Source organism: Acomys minous, assembly GCF_964271855.1.
Source record: "Acomys minous genome assembly, chromosome: 19".
In the NCBI taxonomy this organism is placed as follows: domain Eukaryota; kingdom Metazoa; phylum Chordata; class Mammalia; order Rodentia; family Muridae; genus Acomys; species Acomys minous.
The window spans coordinates 52,839,792-52,860,276 of NC_140499.1; the positions used below are offsets into that span (position 1 = coordinate 52,839,792).

General features: G+C 42.3%; 1 protein-coding gene across 6 annotated transcripts in view; it reads right to left on the minus strand.

The window, feature by feature from the left end:
• The window catches only part of TMEM144 (transmembrane protein 144), a 47,737-nt gene extending 27,252 nt beyond the window's left edge, over positions 1 to 20,485 (minus strand). The window contains exons 1-4 of one of the 6 annotated variants that reach the window (XM_084769057.1): positions 20,316 to 20,485; positions 15,877 to 16,000; positions 2,891 to 3,059; positions 231 to 353 (exon numbers count right to left, since the gene is read on the minus strand). In XM_084769057.1, the coding sequence (XP_084625183.1) occupies positions 231 to 353; positions 2,891 to 2,999 (232 nt within the window). In that variant the 5' untranslated portion in view covers positions 3,000 to 3,059; positions 15,877 to 16,000; positions 20,316 to 20,485. Of the gene's footprint in view, positions 1 to 230; positions 354 to 2,890; positions 3,060 to 6,463; positions 6,694 to 6,759; positions 6,962 to 15,876; positions 16,063 to 20,315 lie in introns of those variants that run through there. The other 5 variants (XM_084769055.1, XM_084769056.1, XM_084769054.1 and 2 more) reach the window with 5 other exon arrangements.

Consider the following 20,485-nt stretch of genomic DNA (forward strand, 5'->3'; position numbering starts at 1 on the left):
TGGCATCTGAGTTATGCCTTAAAAGGATCAATATCTTTAATAAATTCCCAGCAGGAACTTATAACATTTAAAGGGGGAAAATCAGGAAATTTCAAGAAATTATCTGAAAGGGAAACAATGTACAGCTCATGTCTGGTATATGCACCTAAGAACTGTGAGACCACTGCGCTTTTTCTCCTGGTTCTGAATATGACTGTGTGACCACTGTAGTAGGTGAAGACACACATTACCTGTTGCCCAAATGCAGCCACCAAGCATCGCAAAAGGCCAGAATTTAGGGCATCGAAGTATCAAGTTGACCACTAAGGCAACCAGCCAAATGGCAGCACAGAGCACCCATTGAAGGAACATCCCTAGAAATAAGACATCTTGGCATTACTGGGCAGAAAGATATGAGTTTATACGAGTCTAAGAATATCTGTAAGATGTCCTTAGAGGAACAGACAAAGATCATGAAATGTCCCCACAGTGGTCACAAGGTATATTTATTCTTGCAACTACTTTATGTCATGATTGGCCCAATTTCAGACACCAAGAAAACAAATCTGGTCAAAAAGCTCTTAGGCACATTTCTAACTGGACCTTCAAGCCTAGATGCTTGCCACCCATTGCAGGATATTTGATCAAACTGTGAACTCTGAAATTGTGTTGTTTACTGCAAAAACCTGTTTCTATGTTGTGTGCTCAGCCCTAGCACACACCTTTAGTCCAAGAGCTTTCTGCTTGAGTATTGTAAACAGGATTAAATAAAGTTAACTCCAGGTCAAGAGGGGGAGCAAGCAACCAGTTGACAGGAAGTGAACACAGGAAAAAAAATCATAGAGAGTAAGAGGAGGTCAGGAGGATGGATAGAGAGATGCAGAGGAAGTAGAAGGGAGGGGCATGCAGTTTGAGGGATTTGAGGCAGCAGAGGAGGAGGGTGGCTCCTTTTGGGATGTCAGCTGAGGAGGACTCTCAGCTAGGTGCGGTCTCTGCCTCTCTGAGCTTTCACCCCAGCGAGTGTTCATTAGTAAAATCAAACGACTGAAATTTTGTTTTAAAAACAACAGACACCAAAGTCCACATTGTGTTCCTGCTTAAATATTCTATTCTTTTACTTTGTAGACAAATCAAGAGATTTCGATTAAAGAATGCTGGGAAGACTGAGCCTGTATTCCTGCTCCGACGACAGTCTCAGGGCCACTGTCAAAGCATGGCACTGAGAACTTCCAAACAGGGCAGCAGTAACTTAAACCTTGGGATACACTGGCCATTTGTGGCTCACACAGTTGGAGTTTAATTCCTGTGATGAAATAGATTTTTACAAGCCTGACATTTAACTTTCAAGGTCAATGCTCCTGTAATTTTTGAGACATAAGGTGCTACTGGCTATTTACCTGAAGATGAACAAAACAGTGGCCATCCAAGGCTCCTGTACCATCAAGGTCTTAGGGATTGAAAAGATAGCTATAACACATTGGATGAAGTATCAAGGAAGTCGTAATTCTGTGCTGCCATTTTGGAAGACTACTGTCTATTTCTGTTTATTCTTACAACAGAGCTTAGGGGGAAAAAGTGTATGCTAACCTCCTAGACCCATAACAAAGCATTATTGGAGAGGAAAGGGAACTTCATGCTACAAGTGAGAAATTTAAAACAAAAGGCTGATAAGACTTTCTGGGTTGGCGATGTCTCAGACCGACACACTCAGATATGTGAAGAGAGACCATGGGTTTCCAGAAACAACCATGTGCACATGGGACTCTTGCCCACGGTCACAAACCCCAAAAGCTGGGCGAGTTACCCTTTTTGGTTATTTTTCTATTAGTTTCTCTGCCTGTCAACATCCAAAAGAAAAGGAGGAAAGATTTGTAATCTGCCTTTCTAAGCAGTGTGAAGACTAAGGAATTAGGGAGATTCAAAAATAGCTGGGAAGTTACCTCCCAGCAGGTGTTCAATAAGTGCCTCCAACCCCTTCTGGCTTCCAAAGGGAGAGTAGATGGGCAAGAGCAACCCTTGCTTTCCTTCCCTAAATATCAGCTTGCACTGTTCTGCTACACTGTGACGTGCGCATTTCTAAAAATTATGGTGCTGAGCAAAACCATGCAGTGAAAACCTCAAAACAGAACCAATTCCAATTTGGAGAGTGACACTGAAAACCTGCACCAGCAATGTATTTAAAAAAAAAAAGTAATTCATAAACACAGTGATTATAACTGATTAAATGGTTAAGTATAGTGACAACATATTAAGCCTAGCCCTTTAATTTAAAAAGGACTGGGAATTTGTGTGGATGGAGCAGTGCAAAGAATGTAGCAGGAACAGAGGTCTGACATCAGATGTCAGTGGGCGTGGTGCACAGCGCATACGAGGTAAACTGAGGAAGCCTGGTGCACAGCTTTGTGGTGAGGGATGTGTGTGTGCATGCCTAGGGTTTGGTACTGCCACACATCTTTAACTAGGAGTAGCTTTCCGTGTTTGCCTCATGGTTTGTCAGAGAAGAACTTGTTCAGTAGTAAAAAAAAGATTTGTGTTATGTTCAGACTGATCTCTCCTGTATCAGCTGGGTTGACAATTGGTTTTCATATGATTGTTGATAGTGGCACTGGCCATAACTTACCTATTTTATAAACACAGGAGACACAGCAAGAAAAACTTTTTCCAGTGCTATCCACTTTGCCTTTGCCATGAAGCACCATCTGGCCTTCCTGGCCTGACTCACTCTCAGCACAGCACAATGGGCACTGTGAGATGATTTACATGAGTTCTATTCACTTAGCACTATGACCAATAAAATGCAGTGTTCAGCTGTTATTTTAAAAAGATAAAACCAAAACAAATAACCAAGACACTTAAAAACAAGTTATGGTTAACAAAAACCAAAACAAAACATAAAACAAAAAACAATTACCATCACCAGTGTCATATTTCTTAAGTGGTACAAAGTTGGATCCAAAGAGGACGATTGCTACAGCAGAGGAGAGGTAGCCAGTGGTGTGGTCTGTACTGTTATTGCTCATGGCTGCAGGGGTGGCAGACAGCAAACCGTCTCACTTTTGGTCTGTGTTTTGCAAGAGTTTCTGAAATTAAAAAAAAGGAAAAGGAAGGTGAGAATCTGTGAACCTATGAATCAATTGTGATCAGGGCCTGAGATCTATTGATCAGAAGTAGGCTAAGGCTTCTTTTGGTAGCAGCTGGTAGAAGAGGGCAGGGCAGTTAGGTAGGCATCCTTGTCATGTAGTCCGGGAGCACCAATATGCTTAAAGTAACTATGTTTTCAACAACGTTGATCAGGTTAGGCGTTCAGCTAAGTTATACTTCGAGGACTCAGTTGCCACATGTGTCAAGCAGAAGGCACTCTGGACCCTGCAGACTGTAGACTTGTCCTTTACTGCAAAAAGTTATATCAGATATCATTGCTACAAAAACAGTTCTGGTTCCCCAGTGAAGAAAAGTAACAACTGCCTGGAGAGATGGCTTGGTGGGTAAGGGGCTTGTGATGTGGGTTCAGATCCCCAGCACCCGCATAAAATCTAGCAAAAAGCATTTAAATGTCACCCCATGGCTGGGGGTTGCGGGGAGCAGAGAGAGGAAGGTCAAAGGGGCTCCCAGGTCAGCCAGTCTGGCTAAAATGTTAAATTCAGATTCAGTGAGAGACCCTGTCTCAAAAAGTTAGGTGGAAGGGCTAGAGAGATGGCTCGGCAGTTAAAAATCACTTGCTTCTCTTCCAGAGACCTGAACTTTTGGTTCCCAGTACCAAAGCCGGGTAAGTCAACCACCTGTCACTCCAGCTCCAGAGGACTCAATACCCTCTTCTGGCCTCTACAGGCACCTGCACACATGCACATGTGTAATCACACAGGCACAAACATACATAAATAAAAACAATTATTTAAAAACTCCTACTTGCAGCACGGCTGGTAGCTCATGCCTTTAATCTCAGCACTTGGCAGGCAGAGGCAGGGGGATCTCTGTGAGTTTGAAGCCAGCCTGCTCTACAAAGTGAGTCCAGGGCAGCCAAGGCTACACAGAGAAACCCTGTCTCAAATAAATAAATAAATAAATAAATAAATAATACTGCTTGCTTTGGCATCACAAATACTAAAGTTAAAAACAACACAGAGAAAATTAGCCTGGCCCCTGCACAAGATTGACAGACAATTTTATGGAGTGTTTGATAATTTTATAATTTCCTCAATTAAAAAGTTAGAACAAAGTAGAGAGCATTAAAGCTTTCCCCTGAGCCTTACCCGTGCACGCATGGGCATGCCTACTCACAGACGTACATTATATGCATATACACAGAAACAAAAGGATCAAGTCTACCAATAAGCAAAAATCAGGTATTTTTTAATGACAGTATTTGGAAAGCCCACTAAATAGAAGTCAGTTTGTTAGCTGCATAAGCTCCACAGAAACCACACCAGGTACTCTATCGCTGTGTCTGAACAATGCTATTTCAGATTCATATTTTGTATACTGACCTTTCATAATAACGTCTCTGCAACCGAGTTAAGAATAATACAGAGTTCTTTTTTTTCCCCTCCAAATTTAATACAGTGAAAATACCCTGTGGGTATGTGTTGAGGAAGGCACCCCTGAAGCCAACCTCCCTTTTTATTTTAAGGAAAAATATTCAAAGTTTATGCATTGTTCTTTATGTGGTCTTGTAAAGAATACAAAACATTGACACTAGCCAGGTGGTGGTGGTGCACACCTTTAGTCCTAGCACTCAGGAGGCAGAGGCAGGTGGATCTCTGTGAGTTCGAGGTAAGCCTATTCTAAAAGTGAGTTGTAGGACAGCCCAGGCTGTGCAAACAAACCCTGTCTTGAACTCTATCGCCCCCACCATCACCAACACAAATAAAACAAAACTAACAAACCAAACAGCAAAAACAACAAATAGTCTTGATGTTGTTATAGAGGATTTAGCAGAAAACAGATACCACCTCAAAACACAAAAAGCTTTAGAAAGGAAAATGCCTATTTGAAATATATGCGCATATATAGATGTGCTTTGGCTTAAAAGCAAAAAAGTGATCGGTGGGAACTGTTTTCTGTTTTGAGATGCAGCTAAGGAAGAGACACTGAGGCCTATTTTTAAAAATAACATAGGAACATTGTCTGATATCAAGACTATACTGCCTGTAGGCTCCCAGAAGGCTTATGCCCTTAAGTGGTTGACAAGGGCTACTGCTCAAAGGTCAAGACGGATGTGGTGTCAGGAGACACGTGTGGTACATGCCCACAGTCCCAGCACTGGGGAAGCCAAGGAAAGGCCACTCTTTGTTCATAGCCAGCTGGGACTGAGATCCCAATCTAGAATAAATAAATAAATAGACAGATAAATAAATGTCAGCACTGTTAAATATGAGGCAAGAGATCCAATCGACAATAAACAAACAACAAAACAAAACAAAATCCCAAATAACCATTGGGGCTGTTAAATATTAGTTAGGTTGGAGCTATCTGGAAAGCTGCCATGGGACTGAAAATACAGGTTAAGTAGCATGTGTGTGTGTGTGTATTCCACACACACACACATACACACACACACACACACACACACACACACACACACAATTTTAATTAAAACAAGCAAAGCAAGTACAAGGCTATGAGGAGAGAGCCCGACCATTAAATGAGGCAGATTATTTTACAGGAAAGCAAGCTCCACTAAGGGCTATTGATGGGCAGCCCCAAGTGTCAGCCTGGATTGAAAGAATAATTGGTAATGCTAATCAGAGCGCATGACCTCATTGAGCTGCTGAGTCAACTTCAGTCAGTTACTGCCTTAGATAAACGATGTGCGTTCTCAGTGCACAGCTCCGGCGCATTTCAAAAGGGACTGGATCTAATTCCCTGTGCACTGACAATCCCAGGCCACCACAAGGAAGGGTCCACCTCGTTCTAAATCAGTGACATTTCTGTGGTAAGGAGAAGCACTATTACTTTACCAGACATTTAGCCCCGATTCTCTTTTAGCATAAAGCTATCTCAAACTACTCCATTAAAAAAATTTTTTTTCCGTCCTAGCCCAGGTTGGTAAACAAAATCCCAGCACTCAGGAGGCAGAAGCAGCAGACCTTTAAGAACAGAGTCCACCGGCTTTACATAGCTAGTTCCAGGCCAGCCCGGACTACACTAGTGAGACCCTGTCTTTAAAAAAAGCAAGCAAGCAAGCAAGCAAGCAAATAGAAAGTATTGTTACATTGTTTATTTCTTAAATTAATCCTCCAGCATGTTTGGCAAGCGCTCTGCTCAACTAAACCCCAAATCCTTATTTTTACTTTTTTTTAATTTGAGACAGTCTCCCAAACCTGTCTAGGACGACTTTAAATTCACTCCAGAGCCCAGGCAGTCTTTACGCTTGTGATTTATTGTTCACATTAATTAAAATTTTTTTTTTCAATTTCTAGCTGGACAATAGACCCATAAAAATCACATGGGGCAGGTAGCACATGACCTGCCCATACAGGTTTACCTTAGGTAGAGTAAATCAACCAGGCAGCAACCGGCTCAGTAGTCAGCAAGGTTTCCAGTTAACAAGTAGCCACTGATATTTTCTGAGCCACGTTCATTCTTGTAAAAAATTTACCACTTCCTACTAATTTAAAGTTTTAAGCAGACCTTCCCCTCCTTTGAAGATAGTATCAGCGTGCTCAGATCAACACTGCCTGCTCTACTTCAAAGACTTCATTTCTGGTTTCCTTTAATTTCCTCCAATCTGAGGGCAGCTCCGGCTGTCTCTAGACTGACGTCACCAGTGCTGGCACGTACTTGCTCAGAGAGTTTTCCCAAGGAGCTACAGGGTCCAGGGCGGTCCTCAGACCCAGTGCCACCTCAGACAGTGCTGGGTACTCACTATGCTGGCTGCGGAGTCCCTGCTGGGCTCTTCCTTGGATGAATGGATGACTTCCTGCAGGCGTTCGGCACGGAGGCCAGAGTCCCACCCAGGCGGTGGCTCAGGACACCCTCCCAGGGGAGGGCTGGAGCTCAGTCAGGTGACAAGAGTCGTCAAGCCCTCTGTCAATCAGCAAGTTAACCAGAGAGGTTCTTTGCCCTAAAAGAAGAGCTGTCTGGGATGGGCAAATCACTTTCTCTTAAACATCATATCTTTATTTGTGCTGTTTGTGGATAAGACAAAACCAGAGGCACTTCACACTCTCAATGAAAGAAAGAAAGAAAGAAAGAAAGAAAGAAAGAAAGGAAGAAAGGAAGAAAACCCCACCCCAATCTGTTCTCCTTGCCAGGCAAATGCTCTACCAAGTTGTACCCCCAACTCTTCTCTCCTTTTTACAAATTTTGAGACAGTTTCTCGAGATTGCCTAGATTGGCTTACCCTCACTCCCTTTTATCTTGTGATCCTCCTGCCTCAGCCTCCCATGTAGCTGGGATCACAGGCCGGGACAAAGGCATCTAGAAGATTAATAGCCTAATGTGTGAGCACTAATGTAATATGTACTAAGTGATCTGTAGGGCTGCCACCTTTGTCTCTTCCCTGCACATTGCAATGGACAAGGGAGGTGGCTCTATACAAACTCAAGCTCTGGAGTAGTAAATAAAGCTTGGCCCAGGAGTCAATTTATTTGAAAATATCCTCCTGGAGGCTTTAGTATGAAACCAGGCTGTGAATCATATTCTAGATCAATACTTGTCCCACCTCATCAGCTATGAGAATCACCAGAGCAATGAGTTAGAGTGCAGGCTCTTGACTTGAGATTCTGAGAAAAATTAGCCATTAGTATACTGCCTTGCATCCTCTTCTGTAGTGGAAAACTCCCTCCCTCCCTCCCTCTCTCCTTCCTTCTCTCCCTCCCTCCCCCATCCCTCCCTCCCTCTCTCCCTCCCTCCTTCTTGCCTCTGCTCCTCTTCCCCCCTCCTCTCTCTCTCTCTCTTTCTCTCCTCTCTCTCTCTTCTCCCTCCCCCGCTCTCTTCTCTCCCTCCCCCCTCCCTCCATTCCTCCCTCCCTTCCCCCTTCTCTCTCAGATACTGGACCATCAGGAAACACAAACATGGGCTTCAAGATGAGGAAGTGCTAGGTTCTGCCTCTTGAAGTGGATTAAGCTGACCATCCACTAACTGGTCATGTGAGGTTCACAGGAAGGAGAAGAAAAGTGGAGCTGTTAGAAGATAAGGTTTCTTGAAAGGAAGCTTTGCTTTTAACTCTACATTCATCAGATAACCGCACTGGGAGGCACAGCATCAGGATGAATGAAAGAAGCTAAGCAATCTTCTTGAAGGAAATGATTAATTTAGCAATTGAAACTCAGCTTCCTGTTTATGTGCATACACACTTAAACAGGCTTATTGGGTTCAGTTTTATGTACTTTGCAATTACTTTAACTTTTTCACATTAAATTAAGGGGTTTTTAGCTTACAATTAAACAAGCCTATCAGTATAATTGTTTTCCAAGAGCATCCGCTCATTACATTTATCTGTCATATTTTGGTAACTCACATAGAAGTTCAGTGGTTTTCATCATTATTATTATCATACACCTGCTATGTCGGCCAGTGATCTTTTCTGTCACTATTCCAACTGTTTTGGGCACCACGAACTCCTGCCAAGGAAGACAAAACTTTCTCTTCCTAGTGTTAAAGATGGAACCCAGGACCTTTGCACACACTAAGCAGCTGCTTATCGCTGAGCTATGTCCCCAGCCCTTTGACCACTTTATATGTTCTGGATATGAACTTTCAGATAAAAAGTTGATAAATGCTGTCTTCTGTTTTGCAGGCTGTCTATACGATGTTGTTCTTTGTGTAGAATTTATCACTTTGATAAAATCTTATCTGTCAATTCTTGTCATTCTTTCCTGAGTTTGGGGGGTCCCTATTCAGAAATCATTGCCTGCAACCAGTGTTTTGAAGTGTTGTCCCTAATGTTTTCCTAGTGGTTTCAAGGTTTTACATTTAGGTCTTTGGTCCATTTTGAGTTGACATTATCTATCTATCTATCTATCTATCATCTATCTATCTATCTATCTATCAATATATCTACATATCCATCATCTATATCTATCTGTGTGCATGTGACTTATAAACAGATATTGCAAGGATGTGGGGGAAAAAAAAACCTCTTCCAAGCTGTTGGTGGAAATGTAAACTGGTTTTCCCCTGTATGGAGACTCAGGAAAAAACAGAACTTGGTCATACTCATTGGTAGAGCACTTAGCTAGCATGCTTAAGTCTCTGGGATACATCTTGGGCATGAAGAAAATAACCACAACAACTGAATAGGATCCAGAAATCCCACTTCTTCTGGGTAGAGTGTCTAAGGAAATGAAAGGAGCACACTGAGACAGGCCCCGTGTGCTCGAGTTTATCGCAGCACTCCACACCGATAAAGAGGTGTAGATTCATCCATACAGAATGAAGCCCTGCTGTTTTGCAGTGCAGTGAATGGAGCGGGAGAAATTTCCATTAAGTGAAATAAGCTAGACAAATACCACATGCTCTCTCTCCTGTGGAGACTGAGAGGTGTTGTCTCTCTATTAAAACAGTGATCACACAGACTGGGAGGGTCCAGGGGGTGGTGGCCTGATCTGTGCATATCATATGCATGTACAGACATAGGTGGCGCCTCTTAGCAGGTACAATTAATGCATACTAATAAAAAAATAAATATAGGAAATGCCACTCCAGTCAGTGAACCAATGATATACGGAAAGATGTTTACTGCTAACATGGAGAAAGTTTAGCTATTTAGGGATGAGCCAAGGTGGCCACAATGTTCCCATATGGCAAAGCCTACTTTAGAGAGAAGCTCTAGCTCTCTTCGACTGAGAAAAGACCTTGACAAGAAGATAAAAAGAAACATTTGGTGTTAATTGAGTTTGGTACCTAAAGTTAAGATACAACCACTTTGGAGGTCGAAAGACCCTTTCACAGTGGCCACCTAAAATCACTGGAAAGACTATTTACATTGGTAGACACTGGAAGACTATTCACATTACGGTCCATAACATTATAGTTATGAAGTAGCAAAGAAAATAATTTTATGGTTAGGGGTCACCACGATATGAGGAACTGCATTAAAACGTCACAGTATTAGGAATGTTGGGGACCACCGCTTTAGTGGAAGAAGGAGATGGATGTGACAGAAGCAGTAAGCAAATTCTAGTAGATGAGTGGGCCTGAAGATGCGACCAGAATATTGTAAGGTCATGGCAAAACTTGACTGCATAAAGAATTACTTGTAGATGAAAGTGGCATCTTGAGGTGGATTCAACACCCAGTGCAGATGCTTCTTGTCATCTTGAGATGAAGGTGGGACAGAGGGTCAATCTCTGAAAACTGACGGGGGTGGGATGGGGGTGGCGGGCCACTGCCAAGGGCTGGTGCCTGCACTGAGCCTTCACCCGCTACTGTTTAGTCTCTGTGGTGCAGCAGTTGGCACAGCAGTGGCAGGTCTTGAGAGTATTGATTCTGATTTAGAATGAGGCTCTTCTGTGGCTTACATGTTATCCCATGTCCCAAAGGAACATTTCATCATAGGAGCAGCTGATTGATGCAGCCAGACTCCCAATTCCTGATGAATCAGAAGCACTCACAAGGCCACCGCTCTCCAAGGCCCAGATCATCCAAAGTTTTTTGCTGTTGTTTGTTTGAAATAGTGTCTCTTTATGTAATGGCTGGCTGGCCTGGAACTCTCTATGTAGAACAGACTGGCCTATAATTCACAGAGATCTTCCCGCCTCTGTCTCCAGAGTGCTGGGATCAGAGGTGTGTATCACCATGATGACTGACTGATCCATAGATTCCAAAATAACTGAGTACTTTATTTTTTATTATTCAGTCTTCTCTCATAAAATACATCTCTGATGCTAGTATCCTTGCTTTATTGTAGTGGTCAGGAGCAGAGCCTGCAAAGTTTCCAAGTTAAGCCTACAGCATGCAGACCCAGGCTCTCTTCCAAGGACCCAGAACATAAACAGAATCTACGCTGTCTTCACTTTATGACCAAGAGACCACTGTGGCCTTGTCCTTCATTATTGTTTTATCCTGATATGGAAAAGCTGAGGCTCCTTCTCTTGGGAATTCCCTAAAATGTAAAAATGTGTTGGGGCAGTTTTAGTCCTGAGAGTCCTTTATATGGATGCTCCATCCAGTGCTTTGTACATCATACCAAAAAGGAGGCCTAAACATGCAAGACTCAGCTACAATGGTTTTTTTCAAATTGTACCTTTGGCACCAGTGACCAAACAATGCAAGATCTAGGTTCTAACTTTAGCTTCGTCTGTTAGCGGGATTTCTCTAGCAAAGTAACTCTCAGTACTGTTGTATTTATTTATTTATTTGTTTATTTATTTATTTATTTATGTTAGCATGCAAAAGAATAGATTTTAGTTACAACATTTTTATCCATTGACATCACTGTATGCTAATTATACTCACCTTCCCACTCCTTTTTAGTGTCCATATGATGAGCATAGGAGGTAGGGATAGGTAGGCAGTTTATAGGCAGTTATGGGTAAGTCCTTGGTTCTCTGGCCAGGAATGTCTAAAGGGTTTATCTCCTTGTAAACAAGCACGCAGCCTGGAAGCTTCACTAGAGGATGTGAAATGCCAGCCCAGACATTAATCGCATCTGATGAAGCTTTGGAACTGGATATCTAGATTTTCATGATAAAAACGGTTTGTTTATGTGTTGCCCAACTTCATCCTATCTCCTAAATGATTTTAGGGTTACCTCCTCAGAGGAGCAACACTACAGTAGTCTTTATTGGTGCTCTGCTGGGTCTCATTAAAAGAAATATATTCCTGGGGCCTGGGTAGAGGACCTAACGTTCCACGCTACCCAAAGCATGAGAGTTAATCCCGTTGGGCGGGTTGATCATCAGGCTTAACGACCTCACCTGAGGCCCGGTGATTTACCTTAAGGGAGGTTAAAGAGACTGGGAGAATAATTATCTCTTCATTGAGGTAATATGCCTTTTTCACACCTCTGTTGTGGCTTTTATAATGAGCCTCCATGAGGCCCTATTATCTGCTTGTCTTTCTGAGTCTGGTTTCAGAAAGGTGTAACTTTTCCTTTATTACTCTTTTCTGTCTCTTTCTTTAGAATTTTGGACATGTGCATCGCCTGGTGTTTTGGGCCTTCTACCTCTATTTCTCAGAAGCCACCTCATATCATCTACCACGTGGGCCTTCAAATGGCTTGATTTCCTCCTCTTCATCTTCCTCCTCTGGGTAGCTGTCAACTTTTGCAGTTTGTTTGTCCTAGGCTTTTTTCTTTTAAAAAATCTTTCTTCAGGAGTGTTCTTCTGAGTCAATTATTAAATTATGTTATCAATAAGCCTAAGAACCCAAAAGGATGACCCACAAATTTCTTGGTCATGCTCCATCCTCCACCCCCTCTCTGTTACACACACACACACACACACACACACACACACACACACACGTTTAAATATAGACTTATGAGAAAAGCCATTTGATATTTTCTCTTCCCCCCCTTATTACCTTCCCTGGCTCTCCCTTCTCCTGTCCTCTTAAATCCCTTCCTTCTCCCACATAGCTCCCCTTTTACTTTCATGTACATGTATATTCATGCTTAAGTATACATTCTGCATATCAGAGAAAACACAGGTTATTTGTCTTTCCAAATCTGGATTTGCAAATAAAACTAGAAAAGTTATTTAATGTTAAACATTGGCTTTTCTTCATCTTTTTATGTGGTTGAAGTTATGAACTGAATTTTAATATTTATAGTTTTTGGGTTTGCTCTGTCTCTTGAAGGGCTTGGAAGTCTTCCCTTAGATTATGAAAAAAAAAAAAAAAAAAAAAGAAAGAAAGAAAGAAAGAAAAGAAAAAGAAAAAAAGAAAAAAATGCTTGCTGCTGCTAACTGAAAAAACAACACTCTTCTTTAGAGAACAGAATTGAGATCACAGCTTGAGCTATTTCCCTGACAACAGAGGAGCTCAGTGAATGCACAAAATCACATCTTTTCAGAGGAGCAAGAGCCCATGGAGGAGCAAGAGCCCCCAAAGGCAGTGACAGGCTAGGGAGCTTGAAGAGTCATTAGCAAGTTGGTACAAGGGTACAGTGGCTATAGCTGGGAACTCTGGGTGAGGGAATACTCCTAGGGGGAGCACCCACACGTCAGCAAGTTTTACTTTTATATATACCTCATTGGGTTTTTGAGGTGATAATTGGAGAATTTTTTTTAAAGAAAAAAAAAAAAAAAAAAAAGAAGAAGACTTTCCTAAGACAAATAAAACCCTTAAAACTTTCAGTAGAAGAGTGCTGGAGGAAATATTAAAATTCTCCAGAGAGAAGAAATATGATGTAGATCAGAAAGGCAGACTTCCACAAAAGAAAAAGAGTATTGAGGTGAAACTAAATTTTTACTTTCAAAATTATTGCTATTTATGAGTGACAGACTGTGTGGACAGGAGGGAGCATTGGAAACTGTCTACAAGACAACACCTGAACTGCCTAGGAAGCAAAATAGGTTGTTTATTTTTATTTGTTTATAATTCCGTCCTAAACTCATGACCCTGTGTGTGCCAGGCAAATGCTCTATTGCTAAGGTGCATCCCAGCTGTAAGGTCTCACCACATAGCTCATATTGGTGTTAACCTTCCAATTATCCTGTGCCAGTCTCCTGAGTGCTGGCATTGCAGGTATGCGTCACCATGCAGAAAGCACTCTGCTGATTCCATGTGATTGTGTAGCCCTGGTGTTATCTAACAGTGGACTTAGATTAGTTGAAAATGTCTACTGTGAGATTAAAAACAAAAACAAAACAAAACTCCAAAACAAAACTAGTTACAACAACCCTTTCAGAAGTTTTTTTTTTGAAAGAAAAAAAAAAAAGAAAGATGTATATTCATATAGTAAGAAAAAGGAGAAAACAGAATCTTATAAAGTGTGAAATTAAAACTAGAGAGGGCAGAAAAAAGAGAGGACCAATGAAGAGAGAAAGACTAACAGGACCTAAGTAAGTGTTGATGAGAAGAAACCCATGTTAATTTTATTAATAAGCATATAGATTTCGAAAGACAGACAAGGACTCAGAGGAAGCCTGGAGTATTAGTTTTATCTTCAAGTGGGGCTGGGCAGGAGATTATCAGAGATTCTGAGGAGCACTATAGAATGATGGAATCAGTTTTCTAAGGAAAGATGAGCCTGCTTATGTGCCTTTCAGTGGTGTCCAAGTCTGTGAGGCAAACACGAGGGAATCGTGAGGAAGGAGATTAACTAGGTCTTCACTGCTCCTCTGTACTAGACAGATATGGGTATCTCGGAAGGACACAGCTAATCTGGACCCAGTTGAACAGTTACATAATATTTCATTCACCTAAGAACAACAGAGGCCATTTTCTTCCCAAGCTCATTTGAACTGACAGGGCAGCTATGTTTAGCACAACACATAACACAACAAAGATTAACTAGAAGGTACAATTTATGCTTCTATTTATTTTTTTTCAGAATAATATATCAATACTGCATAACTTTAACAAATTTAATACACAAAGGCACAGTGCTAACAAGGTAGCTTAGCAGAGAGAAATGCTGCATGAAAGCTTTCATGGTCACAACCTCTTACAGTGTGGGGTGTGGGAGAGTTCTTTGTTTTCTGTTTTTGTTTCTGTTTTTTTAATCTTAACTATTTACTTATGTCCTCTATCTTAAACATTATCTCAAATAAAGTGATTCTGCTTTCTTCTTGGAGGATTTACATATATAATGAGAAATTAAGAATTGTGTGGAGGCAGAGAAAAATCTGCTGATCTCACCGCATTATGTAGTAATGATTTTTTTGTGCTTTAAATGATGTTAAAAACAGCTTGTTTTTCTTTCTTTCCTTTTTTTCACCTTCTCCTTCCCTTTCTCCTACCAGCCTCAATAGTCTCCTGTCAAGTTTTTCCTAAAAGTCTTAATAGAGGATAGAGAAAGCTACAGCTATTGCTAAAGACAGCTGAGCCTTAGACAATGATCCACATTCATCTTCCTATCTGACTTAATTCCTGTTGGCCTGCCTTCCTGATTGGGTGGGAAGGTGTTCAGGAAAGGGAAGGGAGCCTAGGAACCTATGAGCCTAGGAACCACACAGCTCTTGGAAGAGGTTTCCTCAGCAGAGACATTGCAGCTCCCAAGGGACGGTTGCCTGAAACCCTGGTGAGCTGAGGAGCTTAGGAGCCTAAGTTCCATTCCTTCTTTGTTTCTTCTTTCCTCATTGCTTCTTTTGATGAGAGAGTCATACCAGGCAGTAAATCTCTTAATAGAGATTTATTGGCTGGATGAATCCAGGAATGGTTTGCCCAGTTCTCTGTTCTCGGGAGAAAACAGCAGAGAACTGGGCAAACACAACCTTTATATAATTTTTTAAAAATATAGTTTATTAATTTATTCATATTACGTGTCCCATCCCTTGTAATGGAAAGGACATTCTTCATAGTTTTTTTTAAGGGGGTGGGGCTTTCTACGGTAGAGATTTCCAGAGTGAAGATTGGTGGGATTTCAAATCCCTGAGCTTGGAGGAAGCTTAGGGATTGGTGGGTTTTTGTTTAGCTTTTTCACCTAAAATTAACATAAAACCTGGGAGGGGGTCCCACTGAAGGGGTGGAGATGGGCATTGTGACAGAGGCTGGAGCTGCCAGTTAGACAGCTAGAGACATGTGAGGGGAGGGGCCTACTAACCCATGCCCTAAGGAGTTTACCCAGACTTGTAAACTAAATAACTTTCCTTAACTAAACTATGAACCTCTAAGGGGTTAGATTTTTAGTTTTGGTCCCCGGCTGGCAGTGTCAGGCCATGTAAAGGTCCCTGTCTCAGAGGAATTACTAGTTTATACATTGTTGCCACAAAGATGGCTCTGCTTGAGCTCACAGACAAGCTCCAGTTAAACATGCCTCCCTCCCACTGAGTTCCCCATCAACTGCACCTGAGGCTGCTGCCGCTGCTTTCAGCATCTCTTCAGGTCCCAGGGCTGTGGAGATTTAGCCTCAACCAATCTGGAGTTCTGAGGTGTTGCTGTCCGGAGGTGTAGCAGGCGCCAGCAGCACAGCCTGAGGAACCAGAGCATCCCTTTCAGGGACCACAGGGTGTGGCACCGAGGGGAGCTGAAGAGCTGAAAAGGGGGATGCACAGGGAAAGATGTAGGGGGAGCCCAGAGGCAAAACTTGAAGCTACCCAGCCTGGCTGCTGGAGCTCTTCAGCGGGCCCTGCCCCCACCCTTCCTGCCAAGTATACAAAGTATGCAAAGTAAACAAAGGGAATCTTTCTAGGTCTGAATAGCCAACAATTCTCTTCACTGAGTTCTCAGGAATAGATGATTTCTTTTCTTTTCCTTTCCTTTTCTTTGATCTTCCTTCCTTTCCTTCTTTCTTCCATACAGAGTTTCTTTGTGTAACCCTGGGTGTCCTGGAACTCCTTTCTGTAGACCAGGCTGGCCTCAAACTCACATCTACCTCTGCCCGCCCCCCCCCCCCCCCAGGACTGGGATCAAAGGTGTGTACTACCACTGCCAGGCCTGAGTGAATGATTTCTAGGCTGAAATTACTGTCTGGCTTACAGAGGTACAGTTTGCTGTGTTTGAAACCAGAGTTACCTGTAGTACTTCAGAGTGACAAACATAACCACAGTGATAATACAGTGATTACGTTCTTTCCCTGGCTGTCTGACAAATCAATAGATCTTCTCTATAAGGCTTTACCTCCCCCCCCCTTTATACACTTGTCACATGATTGCTGATAGCACATATATGTGTTGGATCTTGCTCTCAAGTACAATATTTCTACCTGAGGAATGTACAGCATTTCCCCGCATGGTATTTGAGCTGCAAACTGATCCTCGTTGTTGGTTTGGAGGCCCTGAGACAGGTGACACCTTGCTATGCAGAAGGACTGAGAAACCTGCCTGAGGTGAGGTGCCCAACTGCTCCCAAATGACGACAGTGTACAGAGACACACTCCCTTGAGGGGTCAGGGTATTGGGCATGTGTGGATTTTCTGAGTGTCCCCTGCTCTGTTCCTTGTTAGTAGCTTGAACAGGAAAAGGAAAGAGGAAGATGTGCTAGGTCTCTGCAAGTGGCTGTGCCACCACCCACACCGCCAGGGCCACCACCCACACCCCAGGGCCACCACCCACACCCCAGGGCCACCACCCACACCCCCAGGGCCACCACCCACACCCCAGGGCCACCACTCACACCCCAGGGCCAGGCTCTCTTAGCATCTCCTTTGTAAGGTAGGAAAAGAAGATGCGCCTTACCACCACCAACCACTGAGGTCTGCGTCTCACTTTGAATTGATAGCTTGTTAATATGACCTTGTTACCTTATCGATGTGTCGAGAGTGGGGTTATTTAAAGGCACTAATCAAAAATCAACCAATTCTATCATTTTCAATAGACTGTTTTCAAAAAAAGAGTTTATCATAAAATCAAAGCAATTAATATTTCCAAGAACAATTTGAAATTAGGAAGAATATACTATGTTATTGAAAATTAATTGTGCTGTATTGAAATGAAATAAATGTTTCTGTCCTTTCTGGGACATAGTTTCCCACACAAAATGTTTAACAAAAAAGGTTACCCTATAAAGAATAAAACTATTACCTTTACTAACTTTTCGAGTGAGAGTTCATTAAGAGTTAAAGCTTTACTCCTCATAAAGTTAACAATTCTAGAAATAAACCAAATATACTTTTTTCAAATATTTTGAGCATTAAAAACGTTAATACTACATATTTGTTATTTGCTTCTAAACTTTTTTAAAAATTTAAATTATGTGTCTGTGTATGGGGGGTATTTGCCTATCAGTACAGGTGCTTCCATAGGCCTTTTGGGTGGAGCCTCTGGAGCTGGAGTTACAGACAGTTGTGTGATGCGTGTATATATTTTAGGGTACAGCGCAGAGCCTTGGGCATGTCACGCAAGCATTCTGACACTAGGCAAGTTCCCATTCCTAGCCCTTATTTTTTTAAATTTTATTTTATTAATTTATTCAGATTACATCTCAATTGTTATCCCACCACTTGTATCCTCCCATTCCTCCCTCTCTCCCGCTTTCACCCTATTCCCCTCCCCTAGGTCTATGATCGAGGTGATCTCCTCCCCCACTATATGGTCATAGGCTATCAAGTCTCCTTTTGGTAGCCTGCTTATCCTTCCTCTGAGTGCCACCAGGCCTTCCCACCAAAAGGAAGTGGTCAAATATGGGGCACCAGAGTTCATGTCAGAGTCAGTGCCCACTCTCCATATAACTGTGGAGAATGTCCTGTCCATTGGCTAGATCTGAGTAGGGGTTCAATGTTTACTGCTTGTATTGTCCTTGGTTAGTGCAGCAGTTTAAGCAGACCCCCTGGGCCCAGATCCACCCATCACAATGTTCTTCTTGTAGGTTTCTAGGACCCTCTGGATCCTTCTATTTCCTTATTCTCCTATATTTCTCTTACTTAAGAGTCCCAGTAGGATGCCCTCACATCTATCCCAATCTCTTGGTAAGTGAAGACTTTCATGGGACATGCCTTTTGGGCTAGTGTCCAATTATAAGTGAGTATATACCATGTGAGTCTTTCTTTCTGATTCTGGGTTAACTCACTCATTATGGTCATTTCTAGTTCCATCCATTTGTCCACAAATTTCGGGAATTCCTTGTTTTTAATAGCTGAGCAGTATCCCATAGTGTAAATGAACCACAGTTTCTTTATCCATTCTTCAACTGAGGGACACTTAGGCTGTTTCCATGATCTGGCTATTATGAATAAGGCTGCTATGAACATGGTTGAACAAATGTTCTTGTTGTGTGCTGGAGCGTCTTCTGGGTATATTCCAAGGAGTGGAATAGCTGGGTCTTGAGGAAGCCCTATTCCCATTTTTCTGAGAAAGTACCAGATAGATTTCCAAAGTGGTTGTACAAGGTTGCATTCCCACCAGCAATGAAGGAGTGTTCCTCTTTCTCCACATCCTCACCAGCATGTGGTGTCACTTGAATTTTTGATCTTAGCCATACTGATGGGTGTAAGATGGAATCTCAGAGTTGTTTTGATTTGCATTCCTCTGATGACTAAGGAGATTGAGCATTTCTTTAACTTTTTCTCAGCCATTTGATATTCTTCTGTTGAGAATTCTATGTTTAGTTCTGAGACCCATTTCTCAATTGGGTTATTTGTTTTGGTGGTGTTTTAATTTCTTGAGTTCTTTATATATTTTGGATATTAGTGTCAGATGTAGGATTGGTGAAGATCTTTTCCCAGTCTGTAGGCTGTCGCTTTGTTCTGTTGACAGTATCTTCTGCCTTACAGAAGCTTCGCAGCCTCATGAGGTCCCATTTATTAATTGTTGACCTTAAGGCCTGGACTGTTGGAGTTCTGTTTGGGAAGTTGTCTCCTGTGCCAATGTGTTCCAGGCTCTTCCCCACTTTTTCTTCTAACTGATTTAGTGTCTCTGGTCTTATGTTGAGGTCTTTAATCCACTTGGACTTGAGTTTTGTGCATGGTGATAAATATGGATCTAATTGCATTTTTCTACATGTAGACATCCAGTTAGACCAGCACCATTTGTTGAAGATGCTATCCTTTTTCCATTGAATAGATTTGACTTCTTTGTCAAAAATCAAGTGACCATATGTATGTGGATTCATTCCTGGGTCTTCGATTCGATTCCATTGATCTACCAGCCTGTTGCTGAGCCAGTACCATGCTGTTTTAATTACTGTTGCTCTATAGTACAGCTTGAGATCAGGTATGGGGATTCCTCTGGAGGATCTTTTATTGTATAGGATTGTTTTACTAGCTCTTATTTTTTTTTTTAAAGTCAGTGTCTCACTGTGCAGCTTCAGCTGGTCCCAGACTCATGATCCTCTTGCCTCAGCCTTCTAAGTGGTAAGATATAGGCTGCCCCACTAGGTTTAGCTGGAGGTTCTTATGTTCTAAATATTCGTGTGCTCATTTGGGAAATTTCTATGAAGTACCCGGCATGGTTCAGGACACTGGGAATAGAGTAGAAAATAATCTCTGTACCAATTTAGCTTACAACCAAATAAGAGGAACCAGATCGTAAGTAATGTCTAAGGTACATTAAACAGAGATTAAGGGGTAGAAAGAGATAGGGGAGGAGTGGCCTGTGAAGAGGCCCTGAGGCCACCTGTAGAATGGTGGGGTGTGGTTACAGGAGGAATGCTGTGGTAGTCAGGAGACAAGAGTGGCAGAGAAGGAGGCTAGGAAGGCTGTGTGTGTGTAGGGTGAGAGGCCTGCTGGACCACTGGGAGGACTATTCTGAGAAAACTGGGGTGCCTAGAGTATTCACATCATAGGACGCATGAGAGTTATCTTTTACAGACACCCAAGTGCATAACATTAAAACATATAAAAGCTTTGTTACCTCCCACAGTCTCTGGGGGTCCAGACGTTGGGGTGTGGGCAGAAGACTGGACTCTTAGCTCCTGAGATGTACCTGGGCTTGGAGATGACTGCTATCCGGTACTACTATGGGCTGTTCTATGGGCTCTTCACATGGGCTGCTGGAGTATTCTGACATGATGTTGGTTTTGC